We start from the raw sequence: 26670 nt of genomic DNA on the forward strand, positions 1-26670 counted from the left end.
GACTTAATAACAGCCTTCAACTACCTGAAGCAGGGTTCGAAAGAGGGTGGAGGCAGATTGTTCTCAGCGGTGGCAGATGACAGAACAAGGAGCAACAGTCTCAAGTTGGAGCAAGGGAAGTTTAGGTTAGATATTAGGAAGAATTTTCTCACTAGGAGGGTAATAAAACACTGGAACAGGTTACCCAGAGAGTTTGTGGAAGCTCCATCCTTGGAGGTTTTCAAAACCCAAATAGACAAAGCTTTGCCTGGGATGATCTAGTTGGGGTTGGTCCTGCTTTGAGCAGGGGGTTGGACTAGATGACCTCCTGAGGTCCCTTCCAACTCTGACTTTCTATGATTCTAGGATAACAGTATGAGCTCAGAAGTGTGCTAGGATACAAGTTTAATAGGAATGGGGAAATCAGAGCCTGAATGCTCTATTGGACAGCTAGTAGACTAGAAGTGTTTAAAGAAAGAAGTGTAGGGAGCTTGACATATGTTGACTGGAAAGCTGTTTCAGGCACGTGGGACAGTGAAAATGGCAGAAAGTCTAGTGTGCGCAAAAAAGGCAAAAAGCAATGAGAGGAGGAAAGCTTTGACTAAATATAAGCACTGAGCACAGGGGTTTGAAGGTGAGAGCAGAGTTGGAAGCCAGGGGCCAGTTAGGGTGAGCTTTGAATGTGAGAAGATACTTATCCTTTGTGTAACACCCCCACACATACTGGGTGTATACTGTGTTTTCTTATGCGTGTTCTCTTTTTATGTGGGCAAGATGGCCCCTGTGTTTTGATCATGTGCTCAGCACATGGCAAACTGAGGTCTGTATCTGGGGGGAAATATGTAAAACCCTCTGGCCTCAATGGCAGGGGCAGCAGAGGGTTCCTCAGACCGACTGGTTGGGAGAGGAGCTGGCGTGTGGCACTCCCTGACTGGACAAGGCAAGGGTGATGTCATGCAAAGGGATATAAGGGGAGCTAGACTTGTTTTGGGGGAGGACAAGCTGCCAGCAGCTGCTGAAGAGTGAAGTTTCCTCCAAAGGAGAAGCAGTGCAGATAGTGAAAAGGGAAGCTCAAGCAGAGGGGAGAGAGAGGGAGCATTGCCCCAGTGTCTGGGAACTCCTCTCTCCTCCTTTTCTTTCCCTTTTTCTTTTTTGATGTTTTAAGGGATTAATACTGGGAGAAAAAGTATTGGTTCCTTGGGGTTGCTGGACAGGATTGAGGCCCGGCATCATAAACACAGTTCAAACCTGGATGTCTCTAATCCTGCCAGTTTTGGGCTGGCTGTAACCACTAATCAACCTGGTTCCTTTGGAGTTTTCCTGCAGTTTTTGTTTCAGTCAGCCATATAATCCAGCTCAGAAATGTGGGGTGCGTGCACCGTGTCTGGAGCTGCAGTCACCCCCCACACACATATACAGCTTCTCCATGGGAATAAAGATTGTCATGCCACTATCCCTCCGAGAGCACTGAGGGGCCCCTTGCACTGCTGAAGGACCCACGCTCTCAAGCAGCTTGGCACAGCGCAACCTCTGGACTATGTTGTGTAGTTAGTAGTGCTTTACATTGCAATTGGTGTTTTTTCCTGTTTTCTGTATTAAATCTATTTTTTGGTTACACTGTTTGCAAGGGGAGGTGGGGGGTGTGTGTGTGGCAGGAGTTGTTTATGCAGGGCATCCTAGTCATTTATTTTTCCCAGATTTCTGAGTGGGGGCTTGAGCCACAGGTATAAATTTATGAAGTACCCTAAAATGTGAGCCCAGCCCTTGTGGTGTGTACGGCAGAAGGGTTATATTTAGGTGTGCACCAATAGAGAATTTGGGGTGGATACGATGACTGATTTTTAAGGAGCCATATTGGCCGATATTGATCCAATTCCAATATGCAGCCAGACAGCTTAGAGACCAGCGTCAGGCTGGTAAGTCTGGTGTGGGAGAAGGGGTGGGGGAGAGAAGGGGCGTGGAAGAGGCAGATCTAGCCCCCCATGGGGAGGGAGGGAGGGAGCGGGGCTGGGGCAGGCGCTGCTCAGCTGGGGCGGGGTGGGGCACAGGACAGCCGTGAGTGGTTCATTCGGGGGCTGTGTGGGGGAGTGGGTCCTGCCCTGCACACACCCTAGCAGGCATGGGGACATACACCCCTGGATCTGCGTGCAGGGAGGGGGCAGGCTGCTCCTACTGGCTGGGGCCAGGGCTGTGCTAGGCTCTTCCAGTTGGGGGGCTGGGCCAGGCTGTGGGTGGATGGCAGTGATGCTGGGAGGGGAAGGTGGGGGGGCTACAGGCACCCCAAAATTCACTGTAGCCCCCCCTGTAGCCTCCCTCCCAGCACCACTGCCACACACCCCAAGTACAACCCGACCCAGACCCCCCAGTTGGGAAGAGCCCGGCACAGCCCCTCACCCCAGCCCACAGGGACAGCCTGCCCCACTCCACCCCGCATGCAGATCTGGGGGCACACCACCCGCCTCCCCCATGCCTCCCGGGGTGCATACAGTGGTGGGAACTGCCTGGATGAGCCACTCACAGCCCTGTCCTGTGCCCATCCCACACTGGCTGAGCAGCACCTGCCCATGCCCCAATCCTTCCCCCACTGCAGGGGCCTCAGTCTGCTCCCCCCCCACGCTTCTTCCCTCCCCCCACCCTTCCCCCACAACAGACTTAGCAGCCAATACTGCTCTCTAAGCTGCCGGGCTGTGCTCCTGGCTGCATGCATGCTGCAGCTGCGTACATACATTCCCTCTCTGTCATCCCAGTTACTATTTCTTTGTCCTTCTGCTATGGTGGGACCATGACTAAGAATGTGGTAGATGTGGAAAAGAGCCACTTTCTTGAAGAAAATATTGATGGAGCACCACTACCAAATGCTTGTGTGAGGTGTGAAACCAGGGCTAGAACAGCCGGGGTGCTATGGGTTACATGAAACGTGCTCAAGGAAAGCTATATAGTGTCAAGATTAGAATAGACTAATCCTCCTCATAGGTTTGGAATGGTGGCAGCATTAATTGTTGCAGCTGCGTGGGACTGGAACAAACATAATAAGGGGTGCTACGGATGAGGCTTGAGATGCATTAACCAAAATGTGAGGAGCTCAGGACTGGAATAGCAGGAGATGCTTAGTATTGAATTACTGAAGTATTCTGCTGGTGGAAGCTTGCCAACATGGCCCCACTACGATTATTTCTAGCTACAGTGCTAGCCTATGATTGTGTTCAGCCCTCCATTAGAAAAACAAACCCAAAACATGCCAAGCACATAAGCTTATAAAGAAAAAGAAACAAGGATAGGAATAATACAAGAGATGCCATCATGCCAACCACAAAACTCATAACGAAAGAAATATATTTGGTTAATAAGGGCAAGAAACATTCTTAACTTTGCTCCCCAAGACAGTACAGTTTCTAATAACTCAGTATCAACTCGTTACTGTCTTGGTGCTTGCCAGTGGAAGGAATTAGAATTTGCATCAAAGTGATTGTGCTGACAGTGCGGTTTTGACTGCCAGTCACTGAGCTGTTTGGTTTTTCCTTAAAGCTTTTTGTATATACTTCAAACGTTTTCTTTTCATATTTTTGTCAAGTTTCAGGCATTAGCAAAAACCCTTGTCTTTCACATGTTCTAAGATGCTCTGTTTGCTGCAGAATCCTTCCACTGTTGTAAAATTATGGAGTAGAAACTTTAGGGTCAGATTCTCAGCTGGCATTAATTGTCACTGTGCGGGCTGGGAGCGGTCTGAGGCCCTTGGGGGTTTTTCGCGCGGCGGGCTGTGGCCAGCAGCCCGGACACGCCGGGTCGGGGAAGGCAGGCAGCACGCTAGAATTAGGCACGGACGCTTAGTGGTTGATTTAAGATTATTTTACTTACACCGAAGATGGTCGCGGTGCAGGCAGGAAAACTTGCTTGAGTTGCAGTTACAAAACAAAACAAAACAAAACTCAAACCTGCAGGGCACGAGAGTACGTCGCAGGGGGTTTTCGGTGACGGGAAGATGCAAAACACGAGAGTACGTCGCAATGGGTTTTTGGTGACGGGAAAATAAACCTGCAGGACTTGAACCCAGACAGAGTTCTGGATACACTCACACGAAGTTTGCTAGGCTCCGTGGAACTTGCACGCAGGGAAGGGTACGTCGAGGGATCAGGCGGCGACGGGGAGAGGCCAGAGGTTGATCAGACCCCTATAGCCTTCTTGAAATACACACTGGGTCTGATAGGCTCCGCAGCACTTAGAGATCTTCACAAGATGCAAAGTTCTCCTCCTCCAGATGGTTGTGGAGTCCTCCATCTTGGGCAGAAACCGCTCAAGCCTCTTATACGGCTAGCAAGCCAATCGCTAGCCGCCACGTGGGAATAATTTAGAACTGGCCAATAGTGGGACACAAATTTGCATGCGAATGGCGGGAACTCCTTGCACCGTGCATTTCTCTTTTGCAACCTAGAAATGCACCCTGCAAAGAAAGCTACGAGTGGCGGGAAATAATTCAGCAGTGCCAAAGCACACACAAACAAAAATCACACCTTTGGGTTGTGACAGTCACAACTCCATCTATGCCTGTTAATACATTGTTTAGTAGCCAGTCCTATGTTTCAAGCCATTTTATTGTGGGAAAAAATCTTCCATACATGATTTAAATACAAATAGATGCAGCTTCCGTAGCCTCCCATCTCCTCCCCTCCCCCTGAGTTTGCAAACAGCCTGAAACAACAGCTCTCAAAGAGATGTGGACTGTTATCTCCACAGTAATGTTAGCCAGCCTAACAATGATCACTTTTACTTAGTTTAGTGCATCATTTTAGCAGAAATCTTCAGCTAACACACTTGTTAATCATCTGTGGATAAAATGGCAGACACTAAGCAGGGGAGAGTGGGGAGGTAGGTGACTTAGTTTTTGGAGTTGGGGAACTTGTGGCCCTTCCAGTGTTTCAAGTCAACAATGTTAAACACCTTTAGTGTTTCAAGTCACAAAGAGAAGGGGAAAAGGAGATTCAGCCTTTAACCAATATGAAATGCCTCCCACTGCCTCTTGTGCATGAAGTACAAACTGACTCTCACACCTTTTCAGATACCAAATTTCCACTGCTGCTTTTGTAACACCTCTATCTTCTCCCCTGAGAACTACTCTACAAAACACTGGGGCGCATGAACATTTGGCACAGTGTAAATAAAATAAGCTGAATATAATGGTGCAAATTAAGTTAAATCAGATGTAACTAAATGGCTCAAAGCCTTAAAAGAGTGGAGACATCACTGTGGATGCCTCCTGATAATCAGGGTGAAGAGAAGCCCAGAGCTGCCTGAGAAGTCCAGATGGGCAGAGGTCCCAAGAGGGAAAAGAGCAGTCAGCAGGTATCTGGTGTTGAGCAAGGGAAGGTGACTGATTGGACAGGCCTCCTCAACTGTTTGGGGTATTTAAAAAAACCAAGTTGAGTCTTGAAGTTGGGGCTAATAAAATGCTTTTAAGTGTGTCTGAGAATGAAGGGACAAGTGAACTGTATCAAATGTGGCTAGTGGCTCTCTTTAACTGAATGGTTTGGAGTGGCTAGGTAAAAGGTGCCCTAGGCAAGAGCGAGTGAGGAAGCAGCTGAGGATTGCATCCCTGAGCATGACGAGGAAAAGGACTCCCTGGCATTCTCTATACCACTGATTCTTCTCTGAAGACCTGAGATGTTGCAGAGCCTGCTTTGAGGTGGCGTGAAGAGCTGAGATGACAATGCTAAGGTAGCTTCAGGGCAGTGAACAGAGCTGAGATGACAGTGTAGAGGCAGCTTAGAGTATCATGACAGTGTAGAGTATCATATGAGCAGCAGCTTAGTTGAGGGACTCCAACGAGGATCTACCCAGCACCAGAGTTGTGATCCTTCAGTTGGGGTGGATACCAAAGTCTTCAGAACGGCATTCTTCTTATCAACAAGAGATGTACCTGCTCAGATTTTGGACTTTTCCAAGCCTGGACAGTGCACAGTGAGTGGAGTACAAAAAGGGCAAGAGAGCAGTGGTTATCTCACCAGCTACTGACAACTATGGGAGGAGGGCTGGATTTCTGACTTACTGAGGTACTTGGAGGTGGTAGCTTCACTTGATACCATTGCTGCATTCACTTGGCTTCTCCAGATACATACCACACTTCCCTCCCCCTCCCCGCCATAAAAGCTGTATTTGTGTTAAAACCTCAGTCATTCCTCACAAGTGAGGAACTATTGTTCATCCTGAGCACAATTTTATTTTCCAGGTTTTTTTTTCAGGGGGGAGGGAGGGAGGAAGAAACAAGTGCTAAGGCTCGTGGTGTTTGTGAGTAGGAATCCTTACATAATTTAATCTCCTTTTACTGCCAAGCTGCATGTGGCAGAAGGACTACAGTAGCAAAATAAATCATAAAGAGGGGCAGCACGCTGTTGCTATGATTTACTTTCACATTTAATTAATTGAAAACCTTGACACCATCTGAAGCTGCCAGAGAATTCATCTCCACAGACAGCAAAGGAGGGGAGAGTTTGGAGCTGACAGATGACCGGCAGCTGGAGAGAAGCACATCACGTCTCACATGCAGGGTGATTAACCTGAGGGAACTCCACATTTCTAACACTAATCTGGCTCTTTAGGAAGACAGCCACAAGCAAGAGATGCTGCAAGTGCAGCTCGCATCCAAGTCGTGTGCAGGCAGCTTGACAGCCCCAAGTCTCCACCCAACACTTTCCTCTTGGCACTGCCAGTCACACAGATGGTGACGCATTCTGGCAGTCGCTGCAGTAATTGCCAAGCAATGTCTATGTCTTTCTCCTGCGGGTCAGGGTGTTTTTAAGCCTATTCAGAGGCACTGGGTGTTGGTTACAGCCAAGGCTGGGGACTTCATCTGTGGTGTCAGTGCTCCTTCTGGGAGCAAAGCTGGAGGTTCCTGGCCAGAGGGTCTTGCCCTTCCGCTCAGGGTCAGACCAATCACCATACTGGGCTCAGGAAGGGATTTCACCTCATGAGCAAATTGGTTTGGACTGTGGTGGGGGGTTGCCTTCCTCTGTAGTGGGGCCTGTGGCCCTTACCCGGGATGTCTGGAACATGTAATAACATTTCACAGAAGCAGGACATTGGCTGCTATGTCAGGTCAGGGCATTAGGTCTGTGTTGCATCAGGGGTGATGAGTCTTACGGAGAGTTTAGATTATGGTTTGTATGGGATGATGTGGATAGGGATGATCCTACCTCAGGTAGGGGGCTGGATTAGTGTTCAACCTTTTTCCATTTGCAGCTAGCTAAAAGATGTTGAATGGAGGTGCAGACCCCTTTGAAGTATTGATATTCATATACTTTTGATTGTACTTAAATTCACGGATGCCTGAGCCACAGTCAGTGGACCCCCAGGGGTCTGCAGACCACAGGCTGAAAACCACTGGCCTAGATGATGCCTGGAGGTCCCTTCCAGTCCTACTTTTTCTGACTCCCCATTGCCCTCAGATCTCTTCCATCGGTTTAAGACCAGTGGCTCTTGACCTTTGTTAAATGCAAGGTAACCTTTCCTTAGACGGGAGGCAGCCCTTGGGAGATGCCATTTCTGGCCTTTGCCTTGTTTTTCTGACTTTGGAAAAATAGTAGTGCAAGTGCGCTGGTGCCGAGCCCGCAGCACGGCAGGAGGGTCTGGACCCTCTGGGCTCCTGTTGGAAATCTGGGAGGCTTGTGGCTCGGGTGCCTGGTGTCCGCAGCCCCCACTAGAGGTCATGCTGTCTGCACCCTTGCACGGGTCCGAGCACCCCGGGGCACCCGGCCGCCCCGCTAAACCACGGCCGGCTTAGACCAAGCTCTGGCAGGGCCTGGGGGCGCCTGCGTGTCTGTCCAGAGCCGGGCGCGGGGGTTAGGGGGCGCGCGCAGCACAGCCTCTGGTCTCCATGGTGACAACAGAACGCGGACCGCAGGCCCTGCTTGAAATGGAAGGCGGGGAGGGCCCGGGGGCGGGGCCTACGCGAGGGAGGAGAGAGCCCTCCGTTCACTTGGTCATGTGACCTAGACTCTACGTGTCAATCAATCCCCCATAGGACCTTCCCCGGAGGGTGATTGGCTCCCGCACCGGAAGCGGCTGAGGAGCCCAGGAGAGCAACTTGCTGCAGCTCCGCACGCGCTGCCGGTAAGATGCGTAGCAAGAGGGTCGGGCCTGTGGTCCCGTTGCGTTCCGTCTTGCACCGCGGCGCCAGAGGGGCCGCTCCCGGCCCCTTTCTGTGGTTGTGTGGAGCTGCTGTGTCCACGCGGCCTCCCGCCGGCCTCTCTCCTCCACCCCGCGTGGGGCCGGGCGCGTGCGACGGGCGGGGCTTCTCCCTGCCCCTGAGCGGCGCCTGCCGGGAGCACGGCGGGCCCCACCCTCTGCGTCAGCTGCGACGTAGGGTTGTGTTGCTCCTCGCCTGCTCCTCTCCCATCTGCTGCTCTGCTCTGCTCTGCTCCGCTCCCCGCCTTGCGCCTCCTGCTTGATCTGCTCTGCTCCCTGCCCCATTCTTCCTGCCTTGTTTGCTGCTCTGCTTTCTGATCCCTGTCATACGCTCTGCTCTCTGCCAGATCCACTGCTCTGCTTTCTGCTCTGCCTGCCACTGTGCTGCTGGACGGACACCCCTTCCTGATGTGCTGCGTGCCCCACACAGAGGCTGCACCTGCCACTTATTGCGTGCACAGGTTGCCCCTCCCCTCCCCACCTTAGTGCATGCCACTTATTTCCTCCTCATGAATGGTTCTCTTGTGCCCGTGGCCTGTGCGGTTTCCTACCCAGGACACCCAGATCCATGTTGTCAGCAGGCAGTGCCAGATCTGGATGTAGCAGCCAGTGCTGTAGTATGCCGTTGCTTAGGAACCCAGAAAAGGGTGCAGTAAGCTGCCACTGTGATTTGGGCTTGTAGAAGTTGACCTCAGTAAGGGTGGTGCCCTGCTCCTTTCATCTTGTTACCCATGTTGTGAGGCCCATTGCAAGGCCCTACCTGCACATAAAGAAAAGATGATTTCTGCCTAATGAGCTCACCTTGATAAGGGACTGAACTTGAGTCTTGAAAGTAAGCATCTCTTCTGGGTACTAAAAGAAAGCTACTGTTTGAGGTGTCTTGGGCAGGGCCTCCTGCCAAGTGATTCTGGCAGATGGTCCTGCTTTGTAGTTGAGCTGCTTGAGTTTGTATGCTGACTTGACAGGGTTTTAATACTTCAAGAGGGTAAAGGGTTTACAGTGCAGGGGCTGCATGTGTTTCCAGATCCTCCCCCCACCCATTTTGAGGTGTGAAATGATCTTAGGCATCCTCTAATCAGAAAGAGCCTTTCCAGGCTCATTGGTCTTCATGGTCTGTCCCCAGGGACACTGTTGCTGCCTGCCACCATGTTTGTCCTAGTGGAGATGACTGATACAGTGCGGATTCCTCCCTGGCAGTTTGAAAGAAAACTCAATGACTCCATCGCAGAGGAGCTGAACAAGAAGTTAGCCAATAAGGTAAAGCTTTGAGCATACGATGTATGACCCAGAGTTCCTGGAAGCCGTGGATGACTATTAGAAATAAAGTTTCAGCATGACTTTAGACATGAGGATCTTCACAGAGACTGAAGTGCTTGAGGCACCATAAACAGGGGCAGCAGTTTAAGATCTCGACAGATTGGAAAGCTGCAAGTGAAAGGTGCATTGACAAGTGCAAGGTGCTACACCTCAGGAAGAATAATAAACAATACAAAATGGGTGATACCTGACTGGATGGCAGCACTGTGGAGAAGGATCTGGGAGTCTTGGTAGATTACAGACTCAATATGAGTGTGCAGCGTGACACAGCTGCACATAAAGCAGATTTGGTTTTGGGATGCATTAATATAAGTATTAGGTGTAAGTCACAGGAGGCGATAGTATCTCTGTCCTTAGCACTGGTTAGGCCTTGTCTAGTGTATTGTAAACAGTTTTGGGTTCTATATTTTAAAAAGGATGTGGAGAAGTTAAAGAGGGACCAGAGGTAGGAGACAAGAACAATAAAGGGCTTGGAAGACCAATCATACGAGGAACGGCTGAAGGAGCTAGGCACATTCAGCTTGTAGAAGAGGTGCTTAAGAGGGGTGTAATACCAGTCTACAAATACTTGAAAGGCTGCCATAAAGAAGAGGGAAAACACCTTTTCTCTCATGCAGAGAGGAGAGCACAGACCAGTGGCTTTAAGTTGCAGCAAAGTAGGTTTAAGCTGGATATCTGGAAAAATATCACAGAACAGTGAGACAATGGAATAGACACCTAGGAAGTTGTGGACTCTCCACTAGAGCTGTTCAAGAACTTGGACAGCCACTAGTTGGGAATGATCTTGGCATAGCTATGCCTATGTTTTGTTATGGGTATTTCCTGTCCTGGCTTTGCAGGTTGCTGCATGAGACTGAGGCAGAAGTCCCTCCCCTCACCTCACCTCCCCTGCTGTGTGTCAGGGTTTTTCAGGATTTTGTTTGTTTGTTTGTTTTTTAAGTCTTCCTCAGAGGCATTGGGTGTTGGATGCAGCCAGGGCTGGGGATTTTGACTGGGCCATGCCAGCACTCTTGCTCTGAGTTAAAGTGAGAGATTACTGGCTAGAGGGTCTTGCCCCTCTGCTTATGTTCAGACCAATTGCTATATTTGGGGTCAGAAGGGAATTTAACCTCATGATCAGTTCGGTATTCTGTAGCAGGGGGCATGGCCCTCTTCCTGGAATCTCTTGAGCATGTATTAACTATCTTTAAAGAAGCAGGAAGTTGGCTGCTGTGGTCCCCCACTTTATCTGTGGCAAGTTAGGGTGTTGTGTCTTGTGCTGTGTCAGGGTTGACGGTAGTTTTGCCAAGAGGTTAGACAGTGGATTGAATGGGGTGGTTTGGAGAGGGATGATCCTGCCCCAGGCACGAGGTTGGACTAGATGACTTCTGAAGGTCCCTTCTCGCTCTACTTGTCTATGATTCTGTGGCTCTGATCTTATTTAATATATTCTTTAATGCTATAGAACAAACTGGTGAGGAATTCTTATATAATAAAGGGGTTAGTCCCTCTGTCTGTCTGTAACGCTCTTGGAGCACTCCAGTTGGTTAGTGAAACAACCGTTAAGTCCGGAGCGCTGCCATGACGGAGGGGATAGAGTGGGGGGGCACTCTGCCACCTCTGAGGAGCAGGGCCTGGGGCAGGGAGGTGAAGTGAGGCTAGCGGCATTGGAGTCGGTGGTGGTGCGGGGTTCTGGCAGAGGGGGACAGAAGGGAGCAAACTTCCCTCCCCCCGCTCCTGGGAGGTGGCAACAGTGCAGGGTGGTGGCACTCTCTCCCTGTCCCTCCTGTCATTCTTGACGGGCAGTTGGGTAGTAAAGAATATATGAATAATATTTCGAGGTAATACTAAACTAACAGAACTGAATGCTAGGTGGGACCAAGAAACAATAAAAGAAACTGAGAGCTATTGACATTCTGAGTATGAAACAGGAATGTGAAATTCAGCCTGGAAAAATGCAAACTAATACCTCTTGAAAGAGAAATTAAGACAAAGGTGATAATTAGAAAGCAGTAAGGCTTTAAAAGAATGAGGGGCAGTAGTATCTAATTCTCTCTGCATTGGGTACTTGAAATGTGATATGGCAGCAAAAATCAATTAGATGGTGTAGTATATAAAAGGCATCATGTTATAGGACTGGGAGATCATAAGCTTCTCTGCATTACAGCTGGGACAGTGCCTGAGCTATAGCATTCAGTTCTAGCAAGGTCCAAAACCCAGAGTGCAATTAGGATGTTGAAGGGAATTCAAAAGAGAGCAAAAATATTGATCAGGGGCTGGAGAGAGCAGTATATGTGGAAAGATTATTAAAGACTAGACGTCTCTCTCGGCGACTGCTGATTTGGATGCTGGCTGCAAGTGTCTGTAATCTGCTAGGTTCTTTTTGGGCAGGGGTATCAAACGTACAGCCTGTGGACCAGATCCACCTACAAAGCTCCATCATCCAGCTCCTTGTGTTGGCCCTGGGTCTGAGGAGACCCACACTGGGCATGGTACATGCCAGACCAGTTCCATGGGCAAGGCCTGGGATGTGCCCCACATAGGAACTGGGAACTCCATGCCGTGCAGTGCAGATCCCAGATCGGCAAGAGTGGGTGTCCACCTGATGGGTGTCCACCACTGTGCCACATGCACTGCCCACTGTGGGACACATGCTGCCCATAGCTCCTGCCCCAGCAGCTCTGAAATCTGCACCAGCTGCAGCGTGGGTCCCAGACTGGCTGAAGGATGTGCTGTGTGTGGTGTGGTTCCCAGAGTAGGTGCTATGTGTGGCACAGTCCAATCAGGCAGGCACCACACACAGCATAGCACCCACTCTGGCTAGTCTGAGATCTGTGCTATGTGCCTGTGGCCCAACTGTTTTGCCCATGACATGGATCTCGGACCAGCTGGAGCAGGCACCAGATCTGGTCTGCATGGGGAGCAGGGAGAGGATGGGGGTCCATGAGCCCAATCCAGTTTATAGACTGGATCCTGATACTCTTTCAGTCTGGGGGTCTTGATGAGTTTAACACCCCTGTTATAGGAGACATGACAGAAGGACCATTGCCGGAGATATTTTAAAATGATCTGGAAAACCAGGAGAACCATTTTCCATTGGTGGGAATGAATGGAAAAGCTGTGACTTACTACTGCCTGTAATAAGGAGACTCGAAGCTCAAAGAGTGTATCAGTAACAATACTTTCAGGGTTCTCAAAGAACCACTGTTATATAATCCAGCTCTCATCCGAGTATGATTAGTTTGTACATAATGTCAGGTACTCCCTGATACAAGGCAAAGAAGGCCTGTCTTCATTTCTGCTAAAAATCTTCATGAGTTGTCAATGAAGGAAGGCCCTTCCAGAAAGGGTTTCAAGGGCATGACTCCACAACAAGACAATAATCTGACCTTTGGAAGAGCTAGGTTTGGCAATGATACCCCCCTGCTCCCCCCCCAATCCCGCGCAGGATGGTGCTTGTTATTTGAACCACTTATGGGGCTCCCTCTTCCCATGTTATCACTCCTGGCAACCCTCTCAGAGATCTCAGGTTGCAGTGATGCTCTCTTTAGAGCAAGTCAAAAAACCCCACAGAGGTGTCTCTGGAAAGTAATGTATGTGCATTTATGTTCCCACTAAGAGAACTGGAGTCTTCTCCTTCATGGTGCCCTTGTCAGTCTCATAGGTATGAATTCAACAAGCACTCTCCCTTGTGGCAGCTCAGTTGGATATCCATCTACACTAGCTTAATTTTCAAAGTGGGTTTGAGACAAATTGAGATGTGTGTGTGGCAGAGAGATTTAAAGAGATTAACCCTTTTGGATAACTGGAATTTATTGCTTTTTGGCTTTTTCTCTGGGCAGGTTGTATACAACGTTGGCCTCTGCATCTGTCTGTATGACATCACCAAGCTGGAGGATTCTTACATATTCCCTGGAGATGGTGCATCACACACCAAAGGTCTGCTGCTGTTTTTCTTAGCCGTGTGATTTTCTGGGTTCTTAAGTGTGTCTGGTTATCATTAAGAGGAAAGCTAAAGGAATTAATCAGGTTTCACAGCCCTGTCTGCCCCTGTAGGGGTGCCAAAAGAAACAGTACCCTCCCTGCCCTGTCAAAGGCTGATGTTTTACCTGTACCCAACACAGCTTTAAATTGCCAGGCCCATTCAAATACTCCAGCAGACCTTTCCTCTAAACTGGCAGCACTATTGCTTTGGAGCAAACTTGGTACAGACCAAGATGAATTAAATTAAATTGATGTTTTCTGCTTGTTTTTATTCGTTTTAAGTTAGCAGGCTTAATCTTGGCTTTTATTTATACTTTTTACTGATTGGTAACTATTAAAATGTATTGAGAAATATATCCTTTGCACATAATTTGGCACTCTTGCTAACCAGGAAGGTATGCAATGTCTATGCACAATTATTTAAGCCAGGGTGGTCCACAGGAGGCAGAAGTGCCACAGGTAGCCTCTGCTTGTGGCATACAACAGGTAAGGGAGGGGATTGGCAGCAAAGTAGTAGACAGGGCAGGGAGCAGAAAGCAGAGGAGGAGGATCAGTGCCTTTCGGGGAGGTTCTGGTGCTAATTTCTGGGACACGTGCCAAAAAGGTTGGCCCCCACTGATTTAAGCAGCTATATAGCCTATTTTATATTGATTTGGTTTCATAGCTTTTGTATTTTTCAGAAAATAATGCATGTTGATGCATTTTTGGTAGGTGGTTATTTATTCATAGCCTCCAAGATGCATTTGGATGGAAGTTATAATTCAATTAAATGCATGCCAGCAGCATCTTAAAATATTTGTTATTTGTTAAAGAAGCTCCCTTAATTGTGCTAGAAACAAATTTACTTCTGTGTTATCCAAACATGTTTTGCACTTAAAATTGATTTATTGAACAAGAGAAAGATTGTCTGCAGTGAGGAAATTGAACTGATTGTTTCAAGGCTGATGGTTTAACCAGATTCAGAAGGGGATCAAACAGATCCATGCAGCATAATCCATTGGGGGCATTAAGCATGGTAGGGATGTGACCTCCAAATTAAGATTCCCTAGACCTCATAATACCAGAAGCTATTGGAGAGGAGAGGCAGGGGACAGATCAGTCTAAGCAGACCCTGAATAAATACATTTTCCCTTAGCATCCACTCCTTGCCACAGCAAGAGACAGGTTATTGGGCTAGATAGCTCTGTGGTCTGGCCAAATACAAGTTATTTTTGATTGCCCCATCCATTAAGGTTTTAGTCTTAGTAGATCTTGCCCTTTCACTACTAGCTTTAATCCTAGATTTTTTGAAGAGGAAAAAAGTTTTTTGTGCTCTTTCAAATCCCAGTTGTTATTTTTCCCCCCAACCTTTAATGAACAAGTTATGGAATTAAAATGAAGAAAATACTTTCCTTATACAGGTCAATCGCATCTTATGCAGGGGTTAGGTGCTGAAGTCAGCGCGTAAAGCGAAAATCGCGCAAGGCGAAAATTAGGATGGGAGGGGGGGTGGGGCTTGAGTTTGCACGCAGTGCTGTGCCTAGAGCTGTGCAGCTGGCGGCAGTGGCACAGTGCGGGGGGGGTGGTGGGGACAGCTGCATGCTGCCCGGCCACCACGACGCTGCCGCTACCGCCCAGCAGCCGGCCACACAGCTCCGGGCACGGCTCCATGGCGACAGTGGGAGGTTTTGGAGGCAGTGGCCATCACCGCCACAATGGGCCTCCAGGTAAGCGGCAGCTCCGCCCCCCCTCCCACCCCACATATAGTTGAATTTGCGCAAGTTAAATGCGTGTATGATGCGACTGACCTGTATCTGCAGAAATCTCTAATGTGTCAAAGCTGTTAAAGTGTTGTGCTTTAACAAACTGTGGATGCAGTTGTTTAGTCAGGGACTTTTTCCAGTGTTGTGGTTTGACCTTTTTTTTAAATTTCAGCACTGAATATGTACTGGTTAATGCTGTTGTTTAGTATATTTGGAATAGACTGTAATCAATTAGGCCTTAACAGGTGCTTGTCATAACGTGCATTTTAAATGGGTTTATTTTTAAAAACAAACCTAAGTATTTACTTTTACTTTGACAATGTTGATAAACATTAGAAATGACTGATTTTTTTTTCCCACCCTGCTGGGGCTTGGTAGAGCTTACATTAGGCAGAAATCTAGGGGTGGGCATCTGGCTTCCCTCTTCCTCAGGGCAGGGTTCAGATGGACAGCAGTAAGACTATGTTGGTGGCAAGTATCATTCTGAGTGGAAGTATCGCTCTACCTGGTGTTCAGTAACCACATTCACTTTCCCTTAGCTCAGCCCTCCTTTCAACAGCTGAGATTAAGTTCTCAAAACTTGTATGCTGGAATAGAAAGAGGAGCACAGGAGACTGCTGAGCACCTCTTGCCTTGAGGACTTGCCCACACAAGGACTTGCCCCCACAACGGTGTCAGCACAGCCATCGCAGCAGAGCCCCCTGCCAGAAATGTGCAGTGTGGTGGCAGAAGATTTTTCCTGGAAAACAGAAAACTAGGCTGGCAAAAGTATTCCTCTGTTAGTGTTGCTGCATCTGGACACTGGTTTGCCTGCACAGTAACATCAGCTAGGGAGGGGGATCTTTTCCATGCTCCTAGTCATCGAGTCATAGAATTGTAGAGTTCTGCTGTGTTTATATGATAAACATAAAGTACTCCTAAGTGTATCCAGCCTCTTGAAAACCTCCACTGAATGAGATTTCCATCCTTCAAAACCCCTTGAAAGCAGCTCTGGCATGGCTTCTCAAAGGACAAGCCTCAGCAGAGTCTTGAGCCAGCTTTTTGTCCCCGGTGATCTGTAGCACTCCTGCCTCAGAGATCTGCTTCCTTTTGGTCAGCTCCTGGGAAGAGAGGTGTTTTCTTCTTTGAAAAGGGGATGGCAGAGTGCTGATGTCCCAGACAGTATAGCAGACTGCTTATGGCCAAGCAAATAGTTTTACTGTGCCAGTTCTGTTCCCTTTTTTCTTCCTCAGACTCCACTCTGTCCTCCCTGGGAATGCCCTTTCTCTGCTCCCCCAGCTCCCTCCAAGCTTTGCTCTTTCTGTGGTGCAGACAGCTGCCTTTGCAACAAAACAGCTACAGAATTATAGTATTACCTCCAAGGATGTATTTCTCAATAAATTTTAATAATTACCAGTCAGTAAAAAGTACAATGAAAGCCAAGATTAAACCTGCTAATTTAAAATTAATAAAACAAGCAGGAAACATCAATTTAATTTAATCCATCTTGGTCAGTACCAAGTTCTCTCCAAAGCAATAATGCTGCCAGTCTTCAGGCCCTGCTGCTAGGCCCAGACTGCCATCTTTCCCTGGGGTGAGAAGGCCATCTAGTTGTCCTTCTTACTGAACTACTTAAGCAACTATTTACATCAACACATACACTGAGCCCCCCACAGTGTTCCCCGCTAGAACTCAGCCCGCTTAGCTTCTTGCATCATAGAAGATATCTAATGCAAATCTACTTTCCTGCAATTTAAAGCCATCACTTTGTGTCTTGCACTTTGTGGCAAGAGAGTATACAGTTATTCTCCCCCTTTATGGCAGCCTTTCAAATATTTGAAGATTTCTATGTCTTCCATTAATCGCCTTTTCTCCAAGCTGAACATGCCTGGTTCTTTTAACCTTTCCTCATATTGCTTGCACTTTACCATTTTCACCACCCACCTCTGGACACTTGTCCAGCTTCTCCATATCCTTCTTAAAATATGGAACCCAAAACTTGCACACAGTCCCCTAGATAGACTTAACCAGCATTGAGTAAAAAGGCACTTTCACCTTCCATGTCTTGTACCTAATACTCCTTTTGATGCAGGCCAAAATTGCATTTACATTTTTTTTGCAGCTGCATCACATCACTGACTCATGTTCAGTGTCTGATCCACCAAAAATCCTAGATCCTTTTTACTAATACTACCACCCAGTCATTTTTCTTCCATGTTGTATTTGTGCTTTGGATGATTCTTTCCGAGGTATAGCATCTTGCATTTGTCTGCATTTGTCTATGCTGTCTCTAGCCCAGCTTTCCAGTGTTTCAGAATCCTTCTAAATATTACTTGTACCTTCTAAATTGTTTGCAGTCTTTCCCAGTTTTCTATCATCTGTAAATCAGGACGCACACTATTATGGCGTCCAAATTATTAATAAACATGATAAATACCACCAGACTAAGGCAGACCCCTGTGGAACCCCATTCAAAATCTCGTGCTGTTCTGACATTGATCCATGTATAATAACTCTTTGCTTGTGGTTATTAAGCCAGTTATGTATCAGCCTTACATTAATCAACCTTCCACTGTGCTTCTCAGTTGACAAAGTGTAGGATCCTTCTGAAGTTTGTCACCAAAATTTGTCACCATTCTTTGCCTACTCCATGATGGTATGTGAGCAGTGGTTCTCAGTAATGGATCCATCACAGATCCTTTTGAGGTTAAGACGGGAGTTAAGGAAGGCTGTGTCGTCACTCCAACACTCCTCTCAATGCTACATCTGACTACCAATGAGCTTCTAGTCAGAGTGGAGCTAACCTACCGAATGGATGGTAAACTGTTTAATCTCGGCTGACTCCGCGCCACCCTGACCTCAGTCATCAAGCTTCCTCCAGTGCACTGATAATGCTGTAGTTTTTGCTCACTTGGAAGCAGACCTTTGGGCAATTAGCAGCCTCTTTACTGAGGCATACAAGAAAAGGGACTAGTTCTTAACATTCAGAAGAATATGGTCCTCCAGCACCAAGCTCTTAATGAACAGTCCCTAGCTCTGGTATGCAGATTCACAGGGAGACTCCGAAGAATGTTGAGTATTTCCTGTACCTTGGAAGCCATCTCTCGCAGAAAGCTGAAATCAGTGAAGAAATTCAACATCACCTCAGATGTGCAAGTGAAGCCTTTAGATGCCCAAGGAAATGGTTCATAGATTCATAGATGTTAGGGTCGGAAGGGACCTCAATAGATCATCGAGTCCGACCCCCTGCATAGGCAGGAAAGAGTGCTGGATTTAGATGACCCCAGCTAGATGCCTATCTAACCTCCTCTTGAAGACCCCCAGGGTAGGGGAGAGCACCACCTCCCTTGGGAGCACATTCCAGACCTTGGCCACTCGAACTGTGTAGAAGTTCTTCCTAATGTCCAGTCTAAATCTGCATTCTGCTAGCTTATGGCCATTATTTCTTGTAACCCCCGGGGGCGCCTTGGTGAATAAAACCTCACCAATTCCCTTGTGTGCCCCCGTGATTAACTTGTTGTTTGAAGATCACAGCATCAGATCCAAAACAAAGCTTAAGACTTACCAAACAGTTGTGGTCCCTATCTTACTGTACAGAGCTGAAATGTGGACAATGTGCAAAAGACACCTCAAGTTGCTGGAGAAGTACCATCCATGCTGCTTGTGCTCGAGCCTTTGAATCTGGTGGGAAGACAGATGATCCAACATTACCGTCCTCTCACAAGCAAACACCACGAGCATTGAGGCAATGTTCATTTGACATCAACTTCGCTGAGCCAGCCACATCATCTGGATGTCCAACTCCAGACTCCTGTTTTATTTTCCCAGCTTAGTCAAGGCATATGCTCAAGAGGAGGAGAGATGCTTCAAGGACGTCCCCAAGGCCAACTTGAAAAAATGCAACATCATCATGTGGGAAACTGTTGCCCAGGACTACCCCAAATGGAGGAAGAGTCTGCTGCAAAGATCTCTGTACTTTGAAACCTTACGATGACAACAGGAGATAGGAAAGTGGGAGTGGCAGAAATTGTGTATCATAGACCAAATCAGGAATCCAGAGCTACCCATGGAGACACGCATTCGACTTGCAACAGAGTCTGTGGATCCCAGGTTGGCCTTGGCAGCCGTCTTCGGACCCACAGATAAGACAGTCATCCTTGACTGTAAAGGCTTGCTGGAGATATCACTTACATTAATCTTATGTCATGTGGGACTTTATCAAAAGCTTTACTAAAGTCCAAGTACACTATATCTATTGCTTTCCCTTCATCCACTCAGCCAGTTACTTTGTCAAAGAAGATCAAGTTGTATGTTACAACTTGTTCTAACAAATTCATGCTAGTTGCTAGTAATGAGCTTTTCTTCCTCCAAATATTTGCAAATCTACTTCTTTATAATTTGCTCCAGTAATGTCCTGGGTATTGGAGTCAGGCCAAGCCATCCACACAGTTCCCCAGGCCATCCGTTGAGGACCTTCTGTAACGTTCTCAAGCATTTTTGCATTTTCCAGAAGCTCCTTGAACTGCAAGTCAATGCTCACTTTCTGCCCTGGATAATTCAGTTCAGGCACACAAAGGTCTGTATTCTAACTCATTCTTCCCAGTGGTTGAATGTAAAACTAGCTACATAGCGGAATTCACTGAAAACATATTTAGATCTGAAGTTTGTTACTTTGTTGTTTTTTGTTTTTTTTTAATGTCCTACATAAACCTAATTTATACTCATTTCAAAATGTCACTTATACAGCTGTAATGAAGTAGAGATGCTGTTTCCTAAGTAGGCCAACCTTGGACATTTTATTTTTTCTTAAAGCCAAAACACCTGTGGTTGTTTGGCTTTTTAAAAATAGAGGATAAAACCACAGTGGTCGGAAGTGTGCTCCTTCTGAGAGTCCTTCTGCCAGTTCTTTCAGCGCCTTGGTATAAAGATTTGCCAGACCCTACTTACAAATTCATTTAAACTAATCAAAAGCTCTCATGCTCCCTTTAGTTACCGTGACTCTTGGCCTTTTCCCTTTGTCTGTGTTATTTTTGTTAGCTGCCCGGTTGCAGCTTAGCTTTCCTTTGTGAGGGCTGGGGCACAGTAGCTGGTGAGCAACCTTGCCTTCTGTGTTTTCTGTTAACTGTTCATCCAGACTTAGCAGGGGACCCGCAGCTTCTTTGGTGACAGACTTTATAGAGCCCCCTTTGGTCCTTAACTTCCCTTGTTATGTGTAACTCCATTTGTATCTCTGCTTCCCTGATTTTGTCCCTGCAAGTTCTTGCTCTTTTTTGGTATGCCTCCTTAGCGACTTGCCCTTCCTTCCAGGTTTTCCTTTTGATTTTGATGAAGCTCATTGTGTTAGCCACATTGTTCCTCTGCCATCCTTGTGTTTCCATTGTGTTGGAGTAGTTCTTTGTTGAATTTCCAATACTATGCGCTTCTTGGACCTCTTCATCCTTCAGCCTGTCTACCTTTGGGACCTTAGCTATTGTTTCTCTGGGTTGGTTGGAATCCACTCTTTTCAAATGTAGTATCTTAGTTCTGCTAACCTCACGCTTTCCTTGTCTTTAGAATCATGAATTCTCTCATATCATGATAATTTCCTCCCAGGTTTTCCATCACCTTCATGTTCTTGATGAATTCTGTCCTAATTGTACTTTGGATCCCAGCTTCTCCAGTGTCTTCCTCTTCTGGAAAAATGCTTTTAATAAGTATAATAGGTAATATTTTTGAAATTGACTTTAGTAAAATTATTTATATTAGATTGAACTTGAGTAACATTAAGTGTAGTTCTGTGTAGTGATCCTGTGTATCACCTTGCAGCTATTGCTTTTCACCTCAGTGGCACTTGTGTTTCAGTGGCAAAATACATTATTGCTTCTGCTGTAGTAGTGCCCCAGAAAGGCCCATTGTAATAAGTAGTGTTTAGAAAAAAATAGTTTCTTCTTTGAGAACTTAATTTTAATACAAGACACAGCAAATAGATGTTGTTTAATGAGAGTAACTGTAGTGAATCCATGCAATTACATAGACCATTTTAAGTGCACAACATATTGATTGCAAATAACTTTAAAGTATTGTTTGTTCATGCTCTTGGCCTAGTTGGTATCTGGGATTAAAAGTGCTAAAGAAACCTCAGATAGAATCTTAGAGAGAATATATATATGACAGGTAGTTGGGTTTTTTTAAATTGGCTATCAAAGGGAGCAAGGCATCAATGATCTTTGTTTCATTCCAGTGCATTTTCGGTATGTGGTGTTCCATCCTTTTCTGGACGAGATTCTGATCGGGAATATTAAAAGCTGTAGTCAGGATGGAGTTCACGGTAAACTCAACTTCTGACATCGGGGGCACCATAGCTGTCAGGCACTGGGTTAATTCAGAACTGTAAAAATGAGATTGATTTTGTTGGACTATGAAGTTTTAGCATCCTGAATCACTGTTCCTAATTTGGCTTGGCTCAGTAGAGGCTAAATGCCATCTGATGGGAACCTGCAGTGATCTGATTTCAATACGAGTTTCAGCTTGGCCGCAAGGTTTTGCCCAGACCCTTTATTTGGTTGCCTATTTGATTGTTTTAGAAGAATTTGATAACTGATATTTATAGATGGGTGAGCACATTGCAAACTAGGACATGGGTTTACTTTGCTATCTGGATTTCAGACAGTTGGGCTTTTATAACTCACTTGTTTTAAAAGGGGTATTATCAGCTTACTTTACATATTGGTGCAAAGTCTCTTGCCTACCATAAATTGCATATAAAACCTCAGATCACTTTGTGCATCTGAAGAGTTAGTGGAAAATAATTTTTGTTTATATTGTGGATTTGACAGCACTTCAGAGACCCACACACCAGTAGAGGGGAGAAATTCCCCTAAAAATAGGAATTTGAATTTATAGAGATGTAAATTTACTGGGAAAGTTGGGGTAGGGTACAATAACTGCTATTGTTTTGCTGTAAAAAAAAAAGCAAAATAGAAAAAATGAATCTTGAGTTGATGTTGTGTCTCGCATTTAATGTGCTCCATCACCCATGACAGAATAATTGCATTTTTAATCTGTTTCTTCATTTTGCAGTTTCTCTTGGGTTCTTTGATGATATCATCATCCCTCCAGAGTCTCTGCAGCAGCCTACTAAATTGTATCCTCTGACCAACAGTGACTCATGTAGAATAAAGGAGGAAGGTGACTGCAGTAGTTCCAGTTCCTCACATCCCATACTGTTTTATGAAGACTCGACAACAGTAGCTAGTGTCATGCCAGGTGGTGGGCATGTGAGATCAACTGCTAGACAACTAACCCCCTATGGGGTCACAGCCAGTAGGACTCTGCCACCTGCTAGAAGTGAATAGTAAAGTCCCTCTAGCAGCTGGATTCTAACTCCATCTTAAATTGTCTCCAGTCTTGTGTGTCTCCCACTCCATATGAAGCACCTAAACAGGGGCAGGACTCTGGGAGTATTCTTTTTTGATCCAATTTCAAGTGACTAGTTTATGCTTTGAAGCGTGAGCACTGTGTGCCATCAAGATAAAAGGCCCAGATACTTGGAATTTGTATAGACAGTACTGAAAGTAGTGTGGTGCACTTTAAGAAATAGCTGTAAAATGGTGAATCCCAAGATTCAAACTAAGGGTTGTAAGAGAATTTGGTCACATCACAGTGAGATTAGACCACTGTGTTCTCACAATCACTATTTACCTGCCTTGACTGTTGACCTAACCAGTGATGAAGCAGAGCAGGTGTGGGTATGGGAATATGAGACTGAAGAAGGAGCACATGACCTGTACATGGACATTGGGGAGGAGATCCGCTTCCGGGTAGTGGATGAGACCTTTGTTGACACATCCCCTACAGGCCCAAGCTCTGCAGAGACCTCCACTTCGGGTGCCACAGAAGAAGTCCAGAAGAAGGAGGCACCCTACACTCTTGTGGTAACTAAGCATAAATCATACAGCACCATAGCCCTGCTTGGTATTTGCAGAGAATGCCCCTTTCCCAGGGAGCTTATGGCCTTAAGTTGGACATATGGCAGGGAGAATGACAAACTGGAAATCACTGACAAAGTGAGCTTGGTCACTTGTGCGTTTGGTGTGTTTCTTCAGTGTAGTAGGCTTCAGCTGGGGTGGAGCTCAGAACTTGAAGGCTGATTCCCAAGTAGGGCACTCAGAGGAGGGGTAAGAGATCTGGAGCAAGGACCTGATGCGCATAATTGGAGAATGATGTACACCTAGTGTTGCACAGTAACCAAATGACTCCTCCCCAGAAGAGCTTGTGATCTAAAGGGCTGAATGAGGGCAACACAGGATGCATAAGGAAGGCAAAATGCTCAACTACTTTTGATGCTTCCTTAAACTGGCTCTTGTCAGTGATGAAATGTGTTGGCCATGGGTGCAAGAAATGAGGCAGAAAAGGTGGGAAGAGACTCTTTGAAGCGACCTGTCCACCAAGCATTAGAAATGAGGTTGGAACATAAAAGTTCAGTGTGAGCATGGCTCTGACTGGGAGATGACTCCAGTAGACAACTCATGGGGGAGGTGGGCAGGGTAGAAGGTGGCTGTATCTGAATTTTTCCCCAACTAATCCAGATGGGTGAAGTGTTCAGTCCTGGCCAGTCATAAATGTTAATTTCTTATTATGTCTCTTGACAGGGATCAATCAGTGAGCCAGGACTCGGCCTTCTCTCATGGTGGACAAACAGTTAACAGACAGAACCTGCCCTGCAGGATTCCATTGGATGGATGCTTTAGACCACAGGAGCCAGCTAATGTTCTCCATCTCTGTCCTGCTTTAGACCGATTTTTTTTTTTTTTTTTTTTCCCCTGACCAGACTGACACTTTTCAAGAAATACCTCAATCAGAACTGCAGAAGTTAAGCTATTTACTGGAAATGGCTGACCAGTAATGAAAGCCCAGCAGCAACTAACTCAGTTGGAGCATGGACCTCCTAGAAAAGAGGGCAGAACTAGATCCAGGTGCCAGAGGAAAGCCTTTGCTCTTCTGATGTGAGAAAGGAGCTTGCGTTTAGTGAATAGTGGGCAAGGAGAGGCCCATGCATGGTTGGGGTGCCTGGAAGGAGTGTCCTAACTCTCTCCTGCTTCTTTGGAAGCTGGACTCTGGGAGGGTTGGAAGTGTTGCGTGTACAAACTTGGTAAAAAATCCAATGAAGTGCTGCTGTTGGTTTGGTAGCAGGAGAAGAAATGGCAGAATGTGGGAAAAGGGAGGAGCTGGTCTTTCATAGACTTTGTAATCCCTGCTGTGTGCGGGAGAAAGGCAGTGGTAACTGCAAGAACGGGAGTCCAGGCCATGCATGGGGAAGTCAGCCCTCCAGGGGATTTGGACTCTGTCACGAGTCAAAGCTGGTATGGGGGCAGCTGAACAGGAAGCAACTTAGTTGTTATGTCTAAGCTCTTGGAAAGCAATTGGCTGCTGCTGAGAGCTGAAATGCTGTAATGCAGTGGGTGGCCTGTATTTTTATTTATATTGAGTAGGCTTAACTCTACTGGAGTCTGCCTGAATTGATCACTTAATTGTCAGCGGGAGCAGATCCACGTGGCTGTTGATAAGGTTGTAATTCCAATTGCTTCTGTGGGTGGGCTAGTATTGATATCAGAAACGAATAAACAGTGATGACGACTGCACACAACCCATCCTGCTTTACTAAAGAGAGACTGAGCTTCCTTTCCACCAGGAAGGAAACAGCCACGTCTCCCACAGTTTAGCTAACAGTACCTCTAAAAGCAGACTGTCTGTTTGACTGCTCAGACTAGCCCTGTCCTTTCTACAGTGGAGGCCAGTAACAAACAACTGCCATCACCCTGTCTGACATCAGTGAAAGGACAGCTGGGGAACAGAACAGTGGGAGCCTGTGCAGGGCATGGAGCCAGGGCTGTGATGTGTTACACTTGACTAAAAAGCAGCTACATTTAGCAGCGAGGGACTGTAATTCCCTTGGATGGTGATTCTGCAAACCTCAAACCATGAAAGCCAAGCTTGAGTCACCAGAGCCCTCCCTGCAATGCAATTACAGACTCTTAATTCTAAGCTTGACTATTCCTGCTTCATAGCCTTAATTAAAGGGGGTTTGAAAACCTTCAGCTTCTTGCAGTCATTTGAGCCAGTAAAATCCTCTCTCTCCAAGCACCAAATTTCCTGAGTACTACTAATCTGAACAGCCAGGAAGCAGGACTGCTAATAGCAAACAAGGCTGGATTTGTTTGCAGAACTAGTTTCTAGTATCAAAAAGAGAAGCAGCAGAATTTGGAGCATGAACTAGTCCCAGGCTCAAAGGAGAAAATACTGTCACAAAGACTTGGCATTGGATTCCAAACCCCCAGAATCTGACCAGAATTCCCACTGGTGTTGAGAGTCCTATCAGAAGAAAGCCAAGTAGTAAGTTCCTCATGGTCATGTCTGTGTAGGCGGGGGATACTATAGTACAGCAGCATCACTCTACTCGGTTGTTCTCCCCCTGGTGCCACAGGAAGAGTTCACATTGCTGTTTTCAAACCTGCACCTATTTCTAGGAGCAGGAAAGGCTTCCAACTTTAGCATGTAGTTACTTGCTAAAATTCTTCCTAATATGCCAGAACTATTAGCATTACCTCATTTACAGTGCATTACCACTGTTTGTTTTGAAAAAAAAATGCATTAAGATGGGTTCATTGACACTACTTATGAATTATCCTGCTTCTGCCTGTAATTCTTTATATTCCCAGGCTGGGAATTTCAAACCATATACTGGAGAACCAGATCTTCAGGTTAGTAGTGTTTTATACCCAAGCCAAACATGGGAGGTTCTTAGAGTTGTGCAAACATTATTGCTTTTGGTCTTACAAGACAAAGCTTTGATTGAAGTTTTATGTGCAGGTTAGAGGGTTAGGACAAACCTAAATGGGTGATGGCAAATTAATTTTGCAAGTGGCTGTGTCCAATGACTGCTGTATGCATATACAGGAACAACAGTGCTGCTAACTTAGTGGTCATGCTAATCTTAACACTTTGGTGTTCTTGGCACATACCTGTATCCACTAGAGATCCTGTATCAATTCCATTCAATACTTAGATCAACTAGTGATAGTTTTGATGACTTGAAGGTCTTGCAGTGACTTTCTGAGGTTGGTATGGTAGACTTCTGCCTGAGAGCTAGCAAGATGCACTGAGTGAGCTTATCTTCTCACCTCAACAGGGGAGTTTGACTATTCTGTTGTTCTGTGGTAACATTGTGGCTACAGGATAGGCATACAGACTTATTCTTTTATCTGTTCAGTACAGCTGGGACAATAGGATTCTGGAGTGGCCATCAGCAAGGCTCATAACATTTTGTACTTGCAAGAGTTTTTAAGAGAGTAGATGCAGCTGGCCTTCCATTTCTACACCTTTATTTCTGGGCATGAGTTGCAGCAACCAAGACTGTCTGCCCATAGCCTGCACTTCTGTTTTTTGTTGGGTTTTGTTTTTTGGTTTGTTTTTTTTTGGGGGGGGGGGGGGGAAGAGTAGTGTTTGCCACTTGCGCTTTAAGCAGTGATACTATGCT

At 46.4% G+C, this 26670-nt stretch overlaps 1 protein-coding gene across 3 annotated transcripts; it reads left to right on the forward strand.

Annotated features, from left to right (window-relative positions):
- Positions 1 to 7977: 7977 nt before the first annotated feature.
- On the forward strand, positions 7978 to 25231 carry POLR3H (RNA polymerase III subunit H). 3 transcript variants are annotated; one of them, XM_014607523.3, is made up of 7 exons: positions 7978 to 8079; positions 9278 to 9411; positions 13293 to 13389; positions 21376 to 21462; positions 22215 to 22278; positions 22861 to 23068; positions 23786 to 25231. In XM_014607523.3, the coding sequence occupies exons 2-7, from the start codon at positions 9301 to 9303 to the stop codon at positions 23837 to 23839; spliced, it is 621 nt and encodes a 206-aa protein (XP_014463009.1). In that variant the 5' UTR covers positions 7978 to 8079; positions 9278 to 9300; the 3' UTR covers positions 23840 to 25231. The 3 variants fall into 3 exon arrangements, with proteins under 3 accessions (XP_014463009.1, XP_019344811.1, XP_019344810.1); XM_019489265.2 differs by lacking the exon at positions 7978 to 8079 and adding an exon at positions 8379 to 8986; XM_019489266.2 differs by lacking the exon at positions 21376 to 21462.
- Positions 25232 to 26670: the final 1439 nt, after the last annotated feature.

The sequence above is a fragment of the Alligator mississippiensis genome, chromosome 4 (genome assembly GCF_030867095.1).
Source record: "Alligator mississippiensis isolate rAllMis1 chromosome 4, rAllMis1, whole genome shotgun sequence".
Classification (NCBI taxonomy): Eukaryota; Metazoa; Chordata; order Crocodylia; family Alligatoridae; genus Alligator; species Alligator mississippiensis.